Below are 14,736 nucleotides of genomic sequence, written 5' to 3'. Positions count from 1 at the left end.
CATCCCCTATATACTGCACCCCCTACCCACTGCAGACCCCCCTTGCATCCCTCCTGCTTGCTGCCCCTGCCCTGAGACACCCCTAGGGTCCTGGGCAGCTCCTGTTCATGCCAGGGTGGTGGCACCTCAGCCCCCCAGGGTCCTCAACACTGGCGGGTCGCCCTGGGGGGCAGATACTGGGGAAACTGGTGGTACTGGTGTGGGTGAGATGTGACAGGTTGTTAGGTGGGGATGGAGTTTATTGAGATGGGGATTAATATTGGGGTGGGTCTTGTGCACTGGGAGGAGGTTGTTGGGGGGGGCAGGACAGGGAGGCCCAGCAGTGCCCCCCACCACCAAAGACCACCCAGATGCTGGAGTCCCCAGCCGGGGGCAAGGGAGGCGGAGGGCACTCCGAACTACCTCGTTGGGGCCAGGCGGGCGCCTCCTCCACCCGCTTGCACCCCTGGGTGCCAAAGCAGGCGAGCGTGGAGCAACGCTCACCTCTACCTCAGCGCGGGGGGCCGGGGCTCGGTGCCACCGGGCTCCCCCCGGCACTCCCACCGCAGGCACGCGACTCTGTGTATCTATTAAAGGAAATGAACTGCTGAACCAAACCAGTGTTGAGGGTGGTGTGCATGATGTGGTGCCACCCGCTGAGCTCCAGCGCCCAGGCTGGGGACAGTTTTGGGGTGCAGGACACCCCCACACCCTGTGGCACCCTGGGGTAGCAGTTATAGTGCCTGAGGTTTCACAGCCTGCCTCACCTTTGCCTTCAGCGCAAGGTTGCCTCAGTTTTAGGGGGCTCTGGGTTGCGAACAGGTGACCTACACTCACCAGAGCCCTCAAGCATGGGCTGGATCAGACTGGGCACCAACTCCAACCATGCCAGCCAGGCTGTGGGGCTGCTTGGCCCCACAAGCTGCCCAGTAGCAGCTCACCCATGGGTGGGGACTCCATTAGGCCGCCTGTGCCAGGCAAGGAGCATGGCTGTGGGGCTGCTGAGGCCGTGGCCATAGGGCTGTGAGGTTGCACCAGGCAAGATGCAAGCAGTGCTGGGCCAGCCTAGCACCTGGGCAGTGCCACAGAGGGCACGGGTGACCCAGCTGGAGGTGGGAGGCACAGGCACACACATGGGTGCTCACGGGTACATGTATGGGTGCACATGGGAACGCATGGAGATGTGCTAAGTTATCACACTCATACACTCAGATCACTTGTGCTCCCTCGTACAAACTTGGTGGCTTGCATACCCACAGACAGTCACACTCACACATACGTGTGCAAATGCACATGCTCACACGTGCACACGCAGTTGCACACGCATGCAGCCACCGATAACTACGAAGAGGCACAGGGGGCTCCCATGGGGACAGACAGCCTCGCCAACGGCAGCCATGAGGACAGGCCCACCCCAGCACCAATGAAACCAGGTCCCTGGCATCCCAGAGGACAGAACCTGCTGTTTCAGAGATTGCCCTTGGGAACACCCCCCAGCCCCCCGGGGGACAGTCCCAGCCCCTCGGGGACAACCTCCAGCCACTGGGGACAGTCCCAGCCCCCTGGGGACACCCCCCAGCCCCCCGGGAACACCCCTCAGACGCTGGGGACACCCCCCAGAGACACCCCCAGCCCCCCGGAACACCCCTGAGCCTCCGGGGACACCCAGCAGCCCCCCGGGGACACCCCCAGCCCGGACCCCCGGCCCAGCCGGCGGCGCGGGCGCTGTCCAGGGTGCTGCAGCGGCGCTGCCCGCCCCGGACCCGGCCTCCGGGCAAGGGGCAGGAGGGGACACGGCGGGGACACGGCGGGGGACACGGGACCACTGCAGATGACCCTAGCGCTGCCCCGGGCCGGGTCGGGCAGAGGGGCCCTGTAGGTGGGTATGAGGGTGAGGGGGTCTGTGAACGTGGGAGTGTGTGTGTGCATGGGTGGGTGCGTGCACCAGGCTGCAGTGGGGTTTCCCTCCGTGCGTGTGTGTTTGTGAGTGTGTGTGCCCCAGGCTGCAAGATGGTCCCAGGGTGTTTGCTCTGGGGTAAGGGTGCCAGGGTGCGAGGCAGCTCAGCCCTGGCACAGAGCTCCTGCAGCCACGGCACAGCCCAGCACAGCCGGCCAAGCAGAGCTGGAGTGGGATCGATGCAGCCTTAATTGGGGTCTCGCGTCCCTTGTCACTGCCAGGCAGCGCTGGCCACAGCTCATTGAGCGCCGAGGCCCCAGGGAGCCAGGAGGGCACACGCAGTCCCCGTCCCCCCTCGTTAGGCAGCTCAGGGGGTGATGTGTGTTGCCATGCGCCCTGGGGGGGCTCAGGGACACAGCTGCTGTCACCCGAGTAACCAGCCCTGATCGATGCCCACTTCCCGCGTCCCGCAGGGACTGTAATTGAGCGGGAGGGAGGAGACGGAGCATGTGGGGATGATACAGCCTAGCAGGAGGAGCACTGGATCTGGCCTCAGCACCAGGCTGGGGGCAGGTGGCTGTGGCATTTGTGTGCCACCACAGGCTCCAGGGATGGGGATGGGGTTGGAGCACTCCTCTCTGTCCCAAGGAGCGGGAGGGGCAGATGCACCATGCAGTGTGCTGGGCTGTGGGCAGCAGGTGCTGTGGCTTGAGCCCTGCTCCAAGGCTTGCGGGCTGGATGGGACCTTAAATGGTGGATGTCCTCCAACCCTAAAGCCCCCCCCTGAGGGCCTGAGTCCCAGGACTGCCTGAATTTCTCACTTTGGAAGGCCTGGATTATCTGTGACCCTCTAACACAGGGATCTGTGTATTCATGGGCATTGCCCAACATGCTGGGCACAAGCCACAGTAGAACCAATACCCTCTAAACACAGACCAGCACAGTGTGCACAGCCCCCAGCCCCTTCTGGGGCCCCTGGCCATTTCTACTAATTAAGCCATTTTTAATTGTCGCCTTTGTGGAACAAAGCGCTGCTCTTCCCCTCTGAGGATCCCTCTTCCATAGCCCAGCTATCGATCCCTGGGAAAAAAAGCAGAGCACACGGAGCTTCAGCCTGCTCCTCCTGCCTGAGTGCTCTGCACAGCTCCTCCAGGGAGATTCGGGGGACCATAGGTGTTGCTGGGGCCCTGGGCCACCCCACAGCTCCCTTATGCAGCCTGGCAGCCCTGTACAACTCCCTGTAGGAACACAACTAGAAGGACAAAGCTTTTTCAGGGCACAGTGGGTTTTACTTTCAGCAAAGGGCACTGGGATAGTCCCCAAAGCCATCCAGCCTGCATTGCCAGACATGCTAACAAAGTAGTGGCTATTAGCAGGTGGTTTTGCCCTAAGAGCCTGTCTTGGGACCTTGACTGGGAGTTCCCTGGTGCCTGGGTCATGGCGGTGCAACACCCAGCACCATGCTCACAGCTCACAAGGCACAGAGACTGCCCTCCAGCCTCGGGCAGCTCTGGCACTGCTGAGGTTACATGGGCACGACAGGGCAGCGGCAGGGTGAGCCCTGGGGGGCAGGGAACATTGCAAAGTGCTTCAAAGACTCCTGAACTCCTCCCTCTGCAGTTTGGAAAGTCTCTGGAATTCTGTCTGCGGTGGATGCTGCTACCATGAATTCATCTCACCCCTTTGAGAGATCCGTGTGATTGCGAGTGCCAGTTGCAGGCTGTGGTGGGGCTAGGGTTGGCTGCTGCATTCGTTAGTGCCTTACTTTGTAGTGAGCATCACTTTGTAGTGAGCATTGCTTTTCAGTGAGCATCACCTTTTAGCGAGCATCGCTTTTTAGTGAGCATCACTTTTCAGTGAGCATCACTTTTTAGCGAGCATCGCTTTTTAGTGAGCCTCCTCTGCAGCGGTCGATAGGAGAAAGGTGAACCGGGGCAGGCTTCGGCCTGGGGGAAAGCCCGCGGCAGCCTCCTGGATTTCAAAGCCCCTGCATCCGCACGGCCCAGAGATCGCTATATCAATTTCTTTTAATATATCCCCGCATCTCTCTCCTGGAGGACCATGCCGGAATGAAACAGCCATCGATCGCCCGGGCCGGGGGAGGCCTGCGCCCCTCCCTCTGCAGTGCAAATCGCCATCGACCGCCGCCAGCCGCCCCTCCTGGCCTCTGAGAGGGGCTTCGCACCCCCCGCCCCGCTCCCCGGGAGCTGCCTCCGCGCTTCCCGCCCGCCATCACCCCTTCCCGCCCGCGTCCAGCTCCGTCTCCATGGCAACGGCGGCCCCTAGCAACGCGCCGCCATGGCAACGGGGAGGGGCGGGGCGGAAGCGGCGCGCGGCTGCTTCCGGCCGGCGGCAAGATGGCGGCGCGGGTGGCGGAGGTGCAGCGGCTGCAGTGGCGCTTGGAGGAGCTGGAGCAGCGGATCGGCGGCGGCGACGGGGTCTGCGGGCCGCGCAAGGTGACGAGGGGTTCCGCGGCGAGCGGGGACCGGCTCTGCTGGCCCGGGGACCCGGCCCGGCCCGGCCACTCCCCGGGGGCAGGCCCACGCCCCGGCCCACGCCCCGGCCCAGGCCCCGGCCCAGGTCCGGCGGGGTCTGACAGGCCCGTCCCCTTCCCTCTGTACCCCTGCAGGTGGCGGACGAGCTGGTGAAGGTGCAGGTGGCGCTGACCAATATCGCCGGCAAGAGGGAGAGAATCAAAATCCTGTTTAAGAAAAGTGAGCGATCTCGGGGAGGGTGACCGGGAGGAATCGGGGGGGCTGGGGAAGCTCGAAATCCCTGTGTGGCGTTTCGCTCCTCTAAGCAAAAATCCCTTCACCCCTCCCCGTGTAAGCCCCTGTCATTTTGGGCTTTTGTTTTGCATGTTTGGCAGAGAAATCTTGTGGATGCCCCCTCCCTGGCAGTGTTCAAGGCCAGGTTGGGTGGGGCTTTGAGCAACCTGGTCTAGTGGAAGGTGTCCCTGCCCATGGCAGGGGGTTGGCACTAGATGATCTTTAAGGTCCCTTCCAACCCAAACCATTTTATGAATGTATGAAATAAGTAACTTGAGTGAGGTCTTTCTGCTCGCGATTCTCCCACTCAGCTATTGGGGGTGGGAAACGGGCTGCTGCAAGCTGCTGTTTGCTTCATGTCTGCCTGTATCAGAGCAGTGATTTGCTCCGCCTGAAATGCAGCCCTTGAGGATTGTTGGAACATGAGCTCCTGAAATGACTTCTTGCACGCTTGGACTTCTCGGGCGCACTACAGCAGCTCTCCCCTGTGTGTGTGGTGGGAGCAATGAGGGTCACGCGCAGCCACTGGTGGACAGATCTGGGGAGCCACATCTGAACTGGGGGATATCAGGAGCGGACACCAGAGTGGTGCTTTGTCCTGCAAAACTGCCTCTTGGGCAAGTTTAGTTAAGGTACTGCAGAAGGAGCAGGCTGCATAGGGAGGGTCGTTGCGGTCCAAGGCTGCGGTGGCCCTTCAGTATAAAAATGTAAACTGTGTATTTGTAGATGATGTTAAGGATCAGGATGGAGGGCTATTGGCTGGTGTTGTTTCAAGAACAGTAGGAAGCAGATTTCATTCACCTTTAATATAATTATCCAAATAAAAAGCAAGTGTTGCAGGTGTCCATAATGAAACAGTTATTTGGCTTGAGCCATTTGTCAGTCCTTGGTCACAGTGCTCCAAAGTCACATATTTTCAAGTGCTATAGAAATTCATAAATTTGAAAAAAAATACCTTAAGTGGGCAGTGTTTACAAAGTAACCTGATGTATAGGATGAGGGGAAATTGTACTTGTAAATGCAATAACGTCTCTCCTACTTTTTGTCTCTAAACCTATTTTTCATTCTAGTTGAAGATGTAATAAAATATGTTGACCCTCAGTACATTGATAGGATGGCTGTTCCAGACGCCATGAAGCTGCAGTTCATCTTGGCAGGTATGGCATGAAATGAGAGGAGACAGGGAAGTTCTTTTAGCACTGCAAAAGTTGTCTTTTACCTAAGCTAGATTGGGATGGATTTATTTTCTTTAGTTGTAAAGATCTGGCAAGGCACCTTCTTCAGAGCTATCAGTTTATACAAGGGTGTCTGTCACCCTTAGTGCTCCCTTGTGCACGTCCATGCTGCAGTTTTATCGGTTCTCATCTTTTTAGTATTGATCAGTTTAACCCTGAATTAATAAAAGGTTGAAAAGAAAAACTGGAGCTAGAACAGTTTTCCTCACCCCACTTCCAATACCCTCTTGGCTGTGAGAAGAATGGAAGGCATTTGGATGTATTTTAAACACCTTCTAGCCTTGTCTTCTTTTTCCCCAAAGAATGTGGTTCAGCCTTGTGTTGGTACAATCTGCAAATGAAACTTGATGGAGATCCTCTTGCCTTAAGTTGCTGTGAACCAAGATCCAGGGATGAGCAACACAAAAGTCTAAATCAAATCATAAACAAGCCCCTTTCTGTATAGCTAGATCAGCTGGAAAAGTTACCTCAGCAGTATCTGTGAAAAGCCAAAGCAGTGTCTTGTATTTACTGATGTTGCTTCTTGTCCCTCCCCAACCAGAGGAGCCGGTTATTCCTTCTCGAGCAGCTCTTCTGGAGCAGGTGAAGAACCTCCAGCCCATCTTGGACAGTGCCAGTATCCAAGGTACTCATGTTCTTCTGCAAGTCTGAGCTGCAAATGCCACCCCCCAAGCTGTTGCTTGTCCTGTTTCCTGTTGTTTTTTTTTTTTTCTTGAGCCTCAGGCTAGAGGAAAGGACAGCTAAGCACACAACCCAGTGTGAGTAAAGTAGGTACAAACTTAGTGGTACATCTGTCCCTCCCTCAAGCTGCTCTGACGTCCCTTGCGAGGTCAAGGAGGTGATAAGAGTACGAAGGGAAGCAGGTTAGAGACAGCAGTTTGGCGGAGAGGGTGGAGACTGGCAGGTCATTCCTGCCTATGAGCTCTTTTACGTCCAGAACATCCCCACTCCTGGCAGAGGCAGAGAGGTCTTTTTAATTGCTTCCCATAACGTTCATCCAAGTAGTTTACTCTGGTGTAGTTCTTGACTAACCCTCACTGCAGGCATCCCCTAACTCATGCCATCCAGCAGCAGTTAGCGATAAACTTGGTATTTAATGCACAGGGTGGCTAGGTTTTTTTTTTTAATCGTATAAAAGGTGTGTTTGTCGTGTGTGGCACTTGCATTCGGTGAGTGGAGCTCTGCTGTGATGTGCTCGTGGAGAAGGAATGGTCTTTATTTTGGGAACTAACCCAGCGTGCTGTAAAACAAACAGAATGGATTTCTCTTCTGTCCTTTCAGCAGTTCCTGACCATGCAGCCAAACTACAGCGACTGTCTCAAATCCACATACAGCAGCAGGTAGCGTGAATATTCTTGACAGTCTTGGCTAGCAGGGAGGAGGAACCGTGTGTCAGAGGCTGTACTGACACCCCTGTATTTGCAGTTGCTTGAATTGCTCATTTGTAGCAGGTTTTTTCAATCCCAGGATATTTATACTGCCATCTTAAAGGAGTTTAAGCACTTTGTGGGGAAGTAGCCAGGATTTCTGACAACTGAGTCTGAGCTGGAAAGCACTTTGCCTACCGTAACCCTGCTCAAAACAGAAGTTTGAGTGACAATAAGTGGTGGTGGGTTTAACCAGCTGGCATTCCCCCTTTCACTGGGACACCGAGGTAAAGCATTGCTCTCTTCCAGTGTCCTGGTCTCTGGAAGTTTGTTTACAGTGTCACCTTGTCACTTCACCCCTTTCTTCCCCATTTGAGCACTCCTGGAGCTGGCAGTAGCCTGGGCAGTGCCTAATGCCCCCTTTCCACATTTTGCTGTGAGTTTCCGTTCTGCGGCAAGCAAAGCCTCGATGCTGAGGTGAGGCAGGCAGTAGTGCCAGCCCAGGGGCTTTGGTGCTTCATCCACGTGGGTGTTTGTAACCTTTCTCTTGACTGTGGAAACCCTTCCAGCTGCCATGAGCGGCCACAGCCAGGGCCTGAGCGCTAACCTCAGTACTGCCTTGGATGAGTTTCCCCTCATGCTGTCAGGGACTGGGAGGACAGATGTCCTTCAGCTTATTTCTTGCTCACTCACTGCGGCTCCCCCCTTTGCAGCAACAGTGTCACGACCTCACCGATGGCATCAAGGCACTCCTCGAACGCTACAACAAGATGGTATCCTTTGAGCTTTGGGCCTGACACGGCTGAGCTGCCCACCTGTCTCCTGGGCTGCCTCCACCCACCAGATATTGTCGGATCCCCTGCCCTGGGTGTAATGGCCAGTGCCTTTTCTGACATGGTGACACCTGTGTCACTGTCATAGTCCTCTCAGGAGCAGAGCTGAGGGCTGGAACTGCCCGTCTCTGAGATGGGAAGGGCAGGGTGCCGCCTGCAAGCCAGAGCCCCCATGCTGGATCCGCTCACCGTGCGGCTCAGCAGGAAGGAGCAGCGCAGCCTGCGTGCTGGCCAGCTGAACATTGGCATCTCTTGTCAGGTGGCTGCTGGTCCCTGCGACCTGCCTGAGCCAAACAGCAGCTAATGCTGGCCACGTGGCACGGCAGGTAGGGAAGCTCTGCTCTTTTCTGTAGAAAGCCCCTTGAAGTGCCGTGCTAGGTAGCGTTCAGCAGCGCCTCCTGGACTCCCGTCGGTGTTTGGTGCTGTGCAGTGCCTCAGTGCCTGGAAGGTTTGAGTCCATACAGGCTTTCTGGTGCCCTGGTGCCCCAGGCCTCTTCCTCTCCCAAGGAATCGGGATTGTAGCGGTGGTGTTGGGCTGCCAGGGCGCTCTGACCTTGCTTTTTTCCCTGAGGTTTCTACACCTCTTTCCTTAAGAGTCACATCCAGACCCTGCTTCTCTCCAAGCAGTTTGTCCAGTGGAATGAAATACTGACGCAGCTGGAAATGGCCAAGGAAGCGAAACCTGCGGCGGAGTGACGGCGGAGGCAGGAGTGCAGAGAACCCCGGGGACCCTGCTGGCCTTGGGTCGCTCTGGAGAGGCTGCAGCACAGCTTGCGCCCTGTCGTCTCGGCATTGTCCCGCTTGGTGTGAGCGTGCTGCGAGTGACATCGCAGGCTCTCGGGGGGCACCCTGGCTCCACGGCTGAGCTGTGTCAGCCCTGAATTGAAGTCGCACTACTCCTTAATATGCCACTGTTTGCAAATCTTGCACTTCCCTGAAATACGTTTTGGTTTGTAACATATTTTAAAGTCCCTTTCTGCTCGTACTGTGGACCGTAGTAAAGTCCGGAAACGCTCACTGGGTTGTCTCTTGCTCCCCAGGTGGAAGGACTCCTCCTTGCACAGACTGTCCCTCCCCGCATGGCTCTCCCCAGGCAGTGAACTGCGGAGGCCTTGTGGCAGCGTGCAGGAACCTGCCTTCAGCCTCGGGCCCAGGGCGGGTAAATCCCGTCCAGTCCCACAGCCTTCCCCAGGCTGTGGCACACGCTCTCCTGGCTCGCTGTTGCCGTTCACATGAGCTGCCTGCGCCCAGGGGAATCTGGCCCGGGGGGGCTGTTCCCCCAGACTGTTGTCCTGTCCCTGCGCTGGCAGGAGGCAGCGGCTCTTGCCTTCATCCTGCCTCCGCTCGCCCCAGTGGCTGCTGCAAGCCAGAGCCTGTGGCCGGCCCCTTCTCCTCTGGAGAGGTGCGTGAGCTGTGCCTGGCCATCGCCTGGAGTTTCTCCTGCCCCAAAGCTCTTCCCGAGTTTGGGGTCATGCTTTCGCGAGGGTCCCAAACCCTCCTGCGCGGTGAGACACGGACCAGCTGCGTGTGACCTGGGAGCCCCGCAGGAACGGGGCAGGATCCCCGCAGGGAAGCCCAGAGGAGCTCGGCTACCCCTGGGCACGCCGCGGCCGGGCTGCCAGCCTGCAGAGAGCGCCCCGCTCCCTGGTGGCACAACGGGGAGCGCCGTGAGGCTGCTCCAGCAGCGCCGCGAGAACCGCGTTCACCGCGGGCAGCCGCGCTCGCTCGCGTCCTGCGTGGGCGCACGGGGCGGCGCCGGCTGAGCCGGGAGCGGGGGGGGCCCGGCCCCGCGGGGCAGCACCTGCACCGGGGCCAGGGGACGCGCCGGGAGCTGCGGCCGCCCCGGGCAGGCGGGCTGCGACCGGCGCCTCGGCCAGCGTGACGTTAGACCCGCGCAGGTCGCCGCCCTGACGTCATTAGCCGCGCGGGGCCACGCCCGCCGCCCTGTCGCGGAGCAGTGACGCAAGGGGGCGGGATCCGGAAGTTACGCCCCGCCCACCTCCTTCCGCTTCCCCCCGCCCCACCCCCGGGCCCGGCCGCCATCTTGTGCCGGGGGCCGCGCGGAGGCGGCCGCAGGTGAGCGCCATTCGCGCACCCCCCACCCGCGCTGTGGCGAGGCCCGGCCTCCCCGCCGGCACGCGTATATATATAGTGCAGCGCGGCCTCCTCCTGGGACCCTGTAGTGGCACCCGGCCTCCTCCCGCGCCACTGCGGCGGCACCTGGCCTCCCCGCAGACCCTCGCAGTGGGGCCTGTCGCTGCCCCCGCCCGCCTCATGCCCCGCAGCAGGGGCCCGGCCTTCCCTCGGGCCCCTGTGGGAGCCACCTGGCGTCCCTCTTCCCCTGGTAACCGGCGCTTGGCCTGCCCCCGCCGCGCGTTCCCTGTCGCAGCAGCCTGGCCTTTCCCAGAGCCCTGTGACACCAGCCTCGCCCGCCGCCCCGTCCAGTGGGGTGGCTTCTCCTCACCCGCCGCGGTCGCAGCCCCCCGGAGGCCTCTGGGCCGTCCTCACCCGTACAGTGGGAAGCTCGACCTTCCCCGCCATCCTCTGGCAGCCCGCGTCCCCCTTCCCCGTAGCAGCCGTGTCCCCAGCCCCTGTCGCAAGGCCTGGCGCTGCTCTTCCCCAGCAGAGCAGGGTGCATGCGGGGCCTCGTGGTAGCGACGGCTGGAGGTGAGGACCTCGTGGGAGAGACAGAGGGGGCATCGACCTGCCCTGTCTCCATAGGGTTGGGGTACAAGGTTCTGGCTCTGGGTGAAACAGGGCTCACGAGCCTACAGATAGCAAAGCCTGAGTGCTCTATGCTTGGGCACCTTGGGCTTCTGCGGTGGGGAAGGGGGTGCCCTATACAGATTAGGCAGGCCTTGGTCAGGATGCCAGTAGAGGGACCCTGCCTTGAGAGGACAGCTATGAGACTGGAGCTTTCTGGCTTTCACTTTCCCTTGGAGAACCCTTTTTTTTTTCTTCTTCATGTGCCTTTATGTTGTCCTGCTTCTTGCTGGCTACTTCGTCCCCTGCCTGCAACCCCTGGCTTGCCATCTCCCCTGTGACCTGCTCTGTTTTATCAGGTATTCGGTCCCTGGCCTTTCACCTAGGCTGGCCAGTTGTGGGGCTCAGAGCCCCACGAGCCTGTTTCTGTAACATACCTGAGCTGCTGTAGGTGAGCTGTGCCTGGGTTCACCTTGTGCACATTCTGATGTGGCTCACGGGGTGCAGCTGTGGTCAGTATCCTCCTAGCTTCTGTTACCGATAACCTCAGCTTGCCCATTTGTTCTCTGTTTTTCCCTGAGATACAGCCTGTATTTTTCACTTTATCCTGCTTAGGCCCACAACGCCAATCCTGTTCCTTTCACCACCTTCCTCTCAGGGCCCAGGCTGCCCTGTGGCAGTGTTTGTGCTGTAGGAAGGCTGGGATAGAAGTGACTCAGCATGAGCAGGGCATTCTGACTGATTTCTTGGATGTGCCTTTTCAGGATCCCCAACTCTGACGGCCCACAGTGCCCTTTAGAGGAAAGGTTGTAGCTAATTTTGAGAGTTCCTTTGTGCAGGAGTTACAGTGGCAGTTTGTATTAATGGATCTATTTTCCTTTTCAGCACTGCAGAATGGAAAACTATAAGAAGACCAAAATTGTGGAGAAACCTTGTCCTCTTCCTTTCACCAACCTGCCCCCTGATATTGTTGAAATGAAAGTGAAGGACGGGAGCAAAATCAGAAATCTGATGGGCTATGCCATCGGCAAGATGGAGCTGGACTCGGTGAGGCAGATTCTTTTCACTGGCTCAGGCAAGGCCGTCAGCAAGACCATTACATGTGTGGAAATCATGAAACGAAGGCTCAAGGAGCTGCACCAGATCACCAAAGTGCTCTTCAAACAAATCGAAGAGATCTGGGAACCCATTGTGCCTGAGGCAGGCCTCGATGCCTTGACAGTGAAGAGAAACATTCCTGCCATATGTGTCCTGCTCAGCAAAGATGCCCTTGATCCTCAGGAGCCAGGATACCAGGCTCCAGGCTCTTTTGATGCCTTTTGGATTGAGACACTTAAAGCGGAGTCCCAGGGCCAAATGAAGAGGAAGCAGGGTGGAGGCAGGGGAGCTGGCAGCACGGGCAAACACCCTCGGTCCGCTGGAGGAGGGCCTCGAGAGTCTTGTGCCAAGTCCTGAGACGCCAGCGCCACGTTTGGGTGTAGTTTTGGGGGATTTACAGAAACAAGCCAGCTGCTGTAGCTGGAAAGCTGCTGCTGAACACGGGGGTTTGCAGAGTTGTTAGGGGAGGGCAGGAGAAGTTAACTGTTTCAAAATGGATGTGACTGTAGCTGTCTGAACCTGTGTTTTGACAAGTTCTTTGTCAAAGGCCGCCAGGCTGTGCTCCTCAGCGTGCAGTTGAGGGAGGACAGGAGTTGTCTGCTTGAGGAAGGACCGTTGGCATCTTGTCACTGGGCCCGGTGACGGGCTGCTCACCGAGCGGGGTTTCAGCCTCGGCAGCAGGCGCAGATGCCAGGCACCCGCTGGTGTGGCAGGTGGAGGTGGCTCTTGCTGCGGTATGGAGGGGAGACGGGACCCACTGTGGATTCCCCCGGCTGCTGCCTGCATCGCCAGAGCTCATGTGAGCGGAGAGCAGGGCACGGGCCTTCTGGGGGCCACTCCCTCCGTGTCGTGGAGTCCCATCTGCTGAGCCCCTCAGGTGGTTTGAACTGCAGGGGTACAACTCCGTCTGCAGTTGTGCGCACGTAGCGCTCTTTCTGTCCTCCTGTCACCTCGGTGGAGCTGACAGTTAATGCCTCTCTCTGCCAAAGTGGCAGGAGTCAACTCGTGTCATAACCAGCCTGAAATCTTGTAGCTGCATGAGTGCCCTGGGGCGCTGGTAACGGTGAGCTCCAAAGGACCCTGTTCTTTCCCCTTTCTGCTCCTTCATAATGCACAGAGATGGGTTTAAAATAAAGTTTCCTCTTCATGTAACATGAAATTTGTCATGTCTTCCTCATCCCACTGGAGGTCACCCTGTAAGCGGTGGTGGGGCTGCGGCTGTTAACTCTTGCTCTTTGAGCTCATTGAGGAAGGCGGGACCTGCTGCTCTGGTTAGTTCCTCTCATGACTAAACGGACCCTGGTGCAAGGCAAGGAGGCTTTCTTCCTGCCTTTGCCACTCACCTTTAATATCCAAGAAAGGTCAAGGTTGGGTATTTGGGAAACTTTTCGCTATTTTTTTTTCTGTTCTTTTAAACTGACTAGAATTGCAGTCTCAAAAAGGCTCGACCCAGACTCTGCTGACTGAGGCACAGGACGGAGCATCTCTTCTTGTGCGATAGTTTCCCTTCTGGGGCAGCTCTGGTAAGTGAGGCTGGGCAGGAAGAAAGCGCTGTTCCCTGTGACAGACTGAGCTCTCACCAGAACAGCCCCTGCTCACACCGTGTCCTGAGCCTGCTCTTCCTGGGTCGCTGCCTGTGTTGGCGAGCTCCAGCTCGACCTGACGCTCTGCTTTGTCAAGTCAAGGGGAAACAATACAAGCATTTAAACAGGGGATTGTACCTCAGTCGGGGGAGCAGGAGTGACCCGGTGCGTTACCTGTGGGACCCCATGCCTTCACAGACAAGACTTCGCTTGCCTTGCATCCGCATGAGCCTTCTCACCGGCCGAGCAGCACAAGCCGGGGCAACGCTGGGTTTGTGCCTCGTGTGCTCCTCCCCTTCCCTTCCCTTCTCCTGGTGGTCCCATCATGCTCTGCCCCAGAGCTGTCCCTGATGCTAACGAGGTGCTTGGGGAAAGGCCCAGACCTCTCTGCTGTGCCAGTGCAGGTGAAACCTGGGGACAGGGCAGAGTTAAGCTGATTTACCTTGGTGCCGTTGCCACCTGCTGCTCCATTACATCTGAGGAGAGGCTGCTTTTCTTGATAATTAGCAAATCAGTGATAAATGCCAAGGAAAGATGCTCGAGTGTCTGATTAGATGGCTTCTGAAATGCCAAAAGCAATATGTTCGTGTTTGTTTACTGTTAAAAACACCCTCCTAGCAGAGAGCCGTATCCTCAAACAGCCTGTGCATTCCTCCCTCATGGCAGCGGTGTGTTTAGCGCCTTCTCATTGAAGCTGCACAGTGATTTTTATTCACCCTCGGCTGGCTGCGGCGGCTCTCCCTTCTGTGTGCTGCGGCACCCGGCAGCGCCGGAGCTTTCCTTCCCTGGGCTGGAGAAGGAGCAGCCATCCATCGCACCCGTGAGCCCCCACGCAGCCCGTCGGGCCATCCAGGAGAGATCCCCAGCTCTCTTACGGATCTGCTCTTCATCCATTCTTCATCCAGCCGCCTCTTTCCCCTGGTGTGACACACCGTGCGTGGCTGCCCAGCTGGAGAGGCCCCCCATGCCCCAAGGGGCTGCAGCAGATCCCCCACAAGTGCCACCAGGAGGACACGTGGCACAGCCGTGGCTTTTCAGAGCAGCTGCAGGTGCTGGGACCTGATCCCTGGGCGTCTCCAGGAGACCCTGCAGCCGCAGCCGTGGGGAGAGCCCCCCAGCCCACGCCCCGCTGCTCCGCCCTCAGCATCCTCAAGCCCCTGTGTGTGTGTGTGTGCGTGTGTGCGCGCAAACGTGCGTGTGTGCAGGGGCAGGGCAGGCAGCAGCAGGGAGAGCCAGGCAGCGGCCCCAGGGCTGGGCAGGGCCGGGCAGGACC

The 14,736-nt window shown here is 58.3% G+C and overlaps 2 protein-coding genes across 4 annotated transcripts; both read left to right on the top strand.

Annotated features, from left to right (window-relative positions):
- The first annotated feature begins 4,220 nt into the window (after window positions 1-4,220).
- On the top strand, window positions 4,221-9,096 carry DCTN3 (dynactin subunit 3). 2 transcript variants are annotated; one of them, XM_068423480.1, is made up of 7 exons: window positions 4,221-4,332; window positions 4,506-4,590; window positions 5,715-5,801; window positions 6,421-6,504; window positions 7,164-7,219; window positions 7,960-8,019; window positions 8,686-9,096. In XM_068423480.1, the coding sequence occupies exons 1-7, from the start codon at window positions 4,234-4,236 to the stop codon at window positions 8,773-8,775; spliced, it is 561 nt and encodes a 186-aa protein (XP_068279581.1). In that variant the 5' UTR covers window positions 4,221-4,233; the 3' UTR covers window positions 8,776-9,096. The 2 variants fall into 2 exon arrangements, with proteins under 2 accessions (XP_068279581.1, XP_068279580.1); XM_068423479.1 differs by having other exon boundaries at window positions 7,161-7,219.
- A 1,007-nt stretch (window positions 9,097-10,103) lies between these two features.
- Window positions 10,104-13,022, top strand: RPP25L (ribonuclease P/MRP subunit p25 like). 2 transcript variants are annotated; one of them, XM_068423357.1, is made up of 2 exons: window positions 10,104-10,155; window positions 11,668-13,022. In XM_068423357.1, the coding sequence occupies exon 2, from the start codon at window positions 11,677-11,679 to the stop codon at window positions 12,235-12,237; it is 561 nt and encodes a 186-aa protein (XP_068279458.1). In that variant the 5' UTR covers window positions 10,104-10,155; window positions 11,668-11,676; the 3' UTR covers window positions 12,238-13,022. The 2 variants fall into 2 exon arrangements, with proteins under 2 accessions (XP_068279458.1, XP_068279459.1); XM_068423358.1 differs by lacking the exon at window positions 10,104-10,155 and adding an exon at window positions 10,191-10,746.
- Window positions 13,023-14,736: the final 1,714 nt, after the last annotated feature.

Source organism: Nyctibius grandis, chromosome Z (genome assembly GCF_013368605.1).
Source record: "Nyctibius grandis isolate bNycGra1 chromosome Z, bNycGra1.pri, whole genome shotgun sequence".
NCBI classification, from domain to species: Eukaryota; Metazoa; Chordata; class Aves; order Nyctibiiformes; family Nyctibiidae; genus Nyctibius; species Nyctibius grandis.
Note: the sequence above shows the minus strand (reverse complement) of the source record. Positions and strands in the feature narration are given on the sequence as shown.

What these genes read in the sequence shown, in the direction of transcription:
- RPP25L (XM_068423357.1), top strand. Translation starts at nt 11,677, where the DNA reads ATGGAAAACTATAAGAAGACCAAAATTGTGGAGAAACCTTGTCCTCTT.
- DCTN3 (XM_068423479.1), top strand. Translation starts at nt 4,234, where the DNA reads ATGGCGGCGCGGGTGGCGGAGGTGCAGCGGCTGCAGTGGCGCTTGGAG. An exon ending in AAATCCACATACAGCAGCAG is followed by an intron (nt 7,220 to 7,959) that starts GTAGCGTGAATA and finishes CCCCCTTTGCAG; the next exon opens with CAACAGTGTCACGACCTCAC. An exon ending in TCGAACGCTACAACAAGATG is followed by an intron (nt 8,020 to 8,685) that starts GTATCCTTTGAG and finishes AGTCACATCCAG; the next exon opens with ACCCTGCTTCTCTCCAAGCA.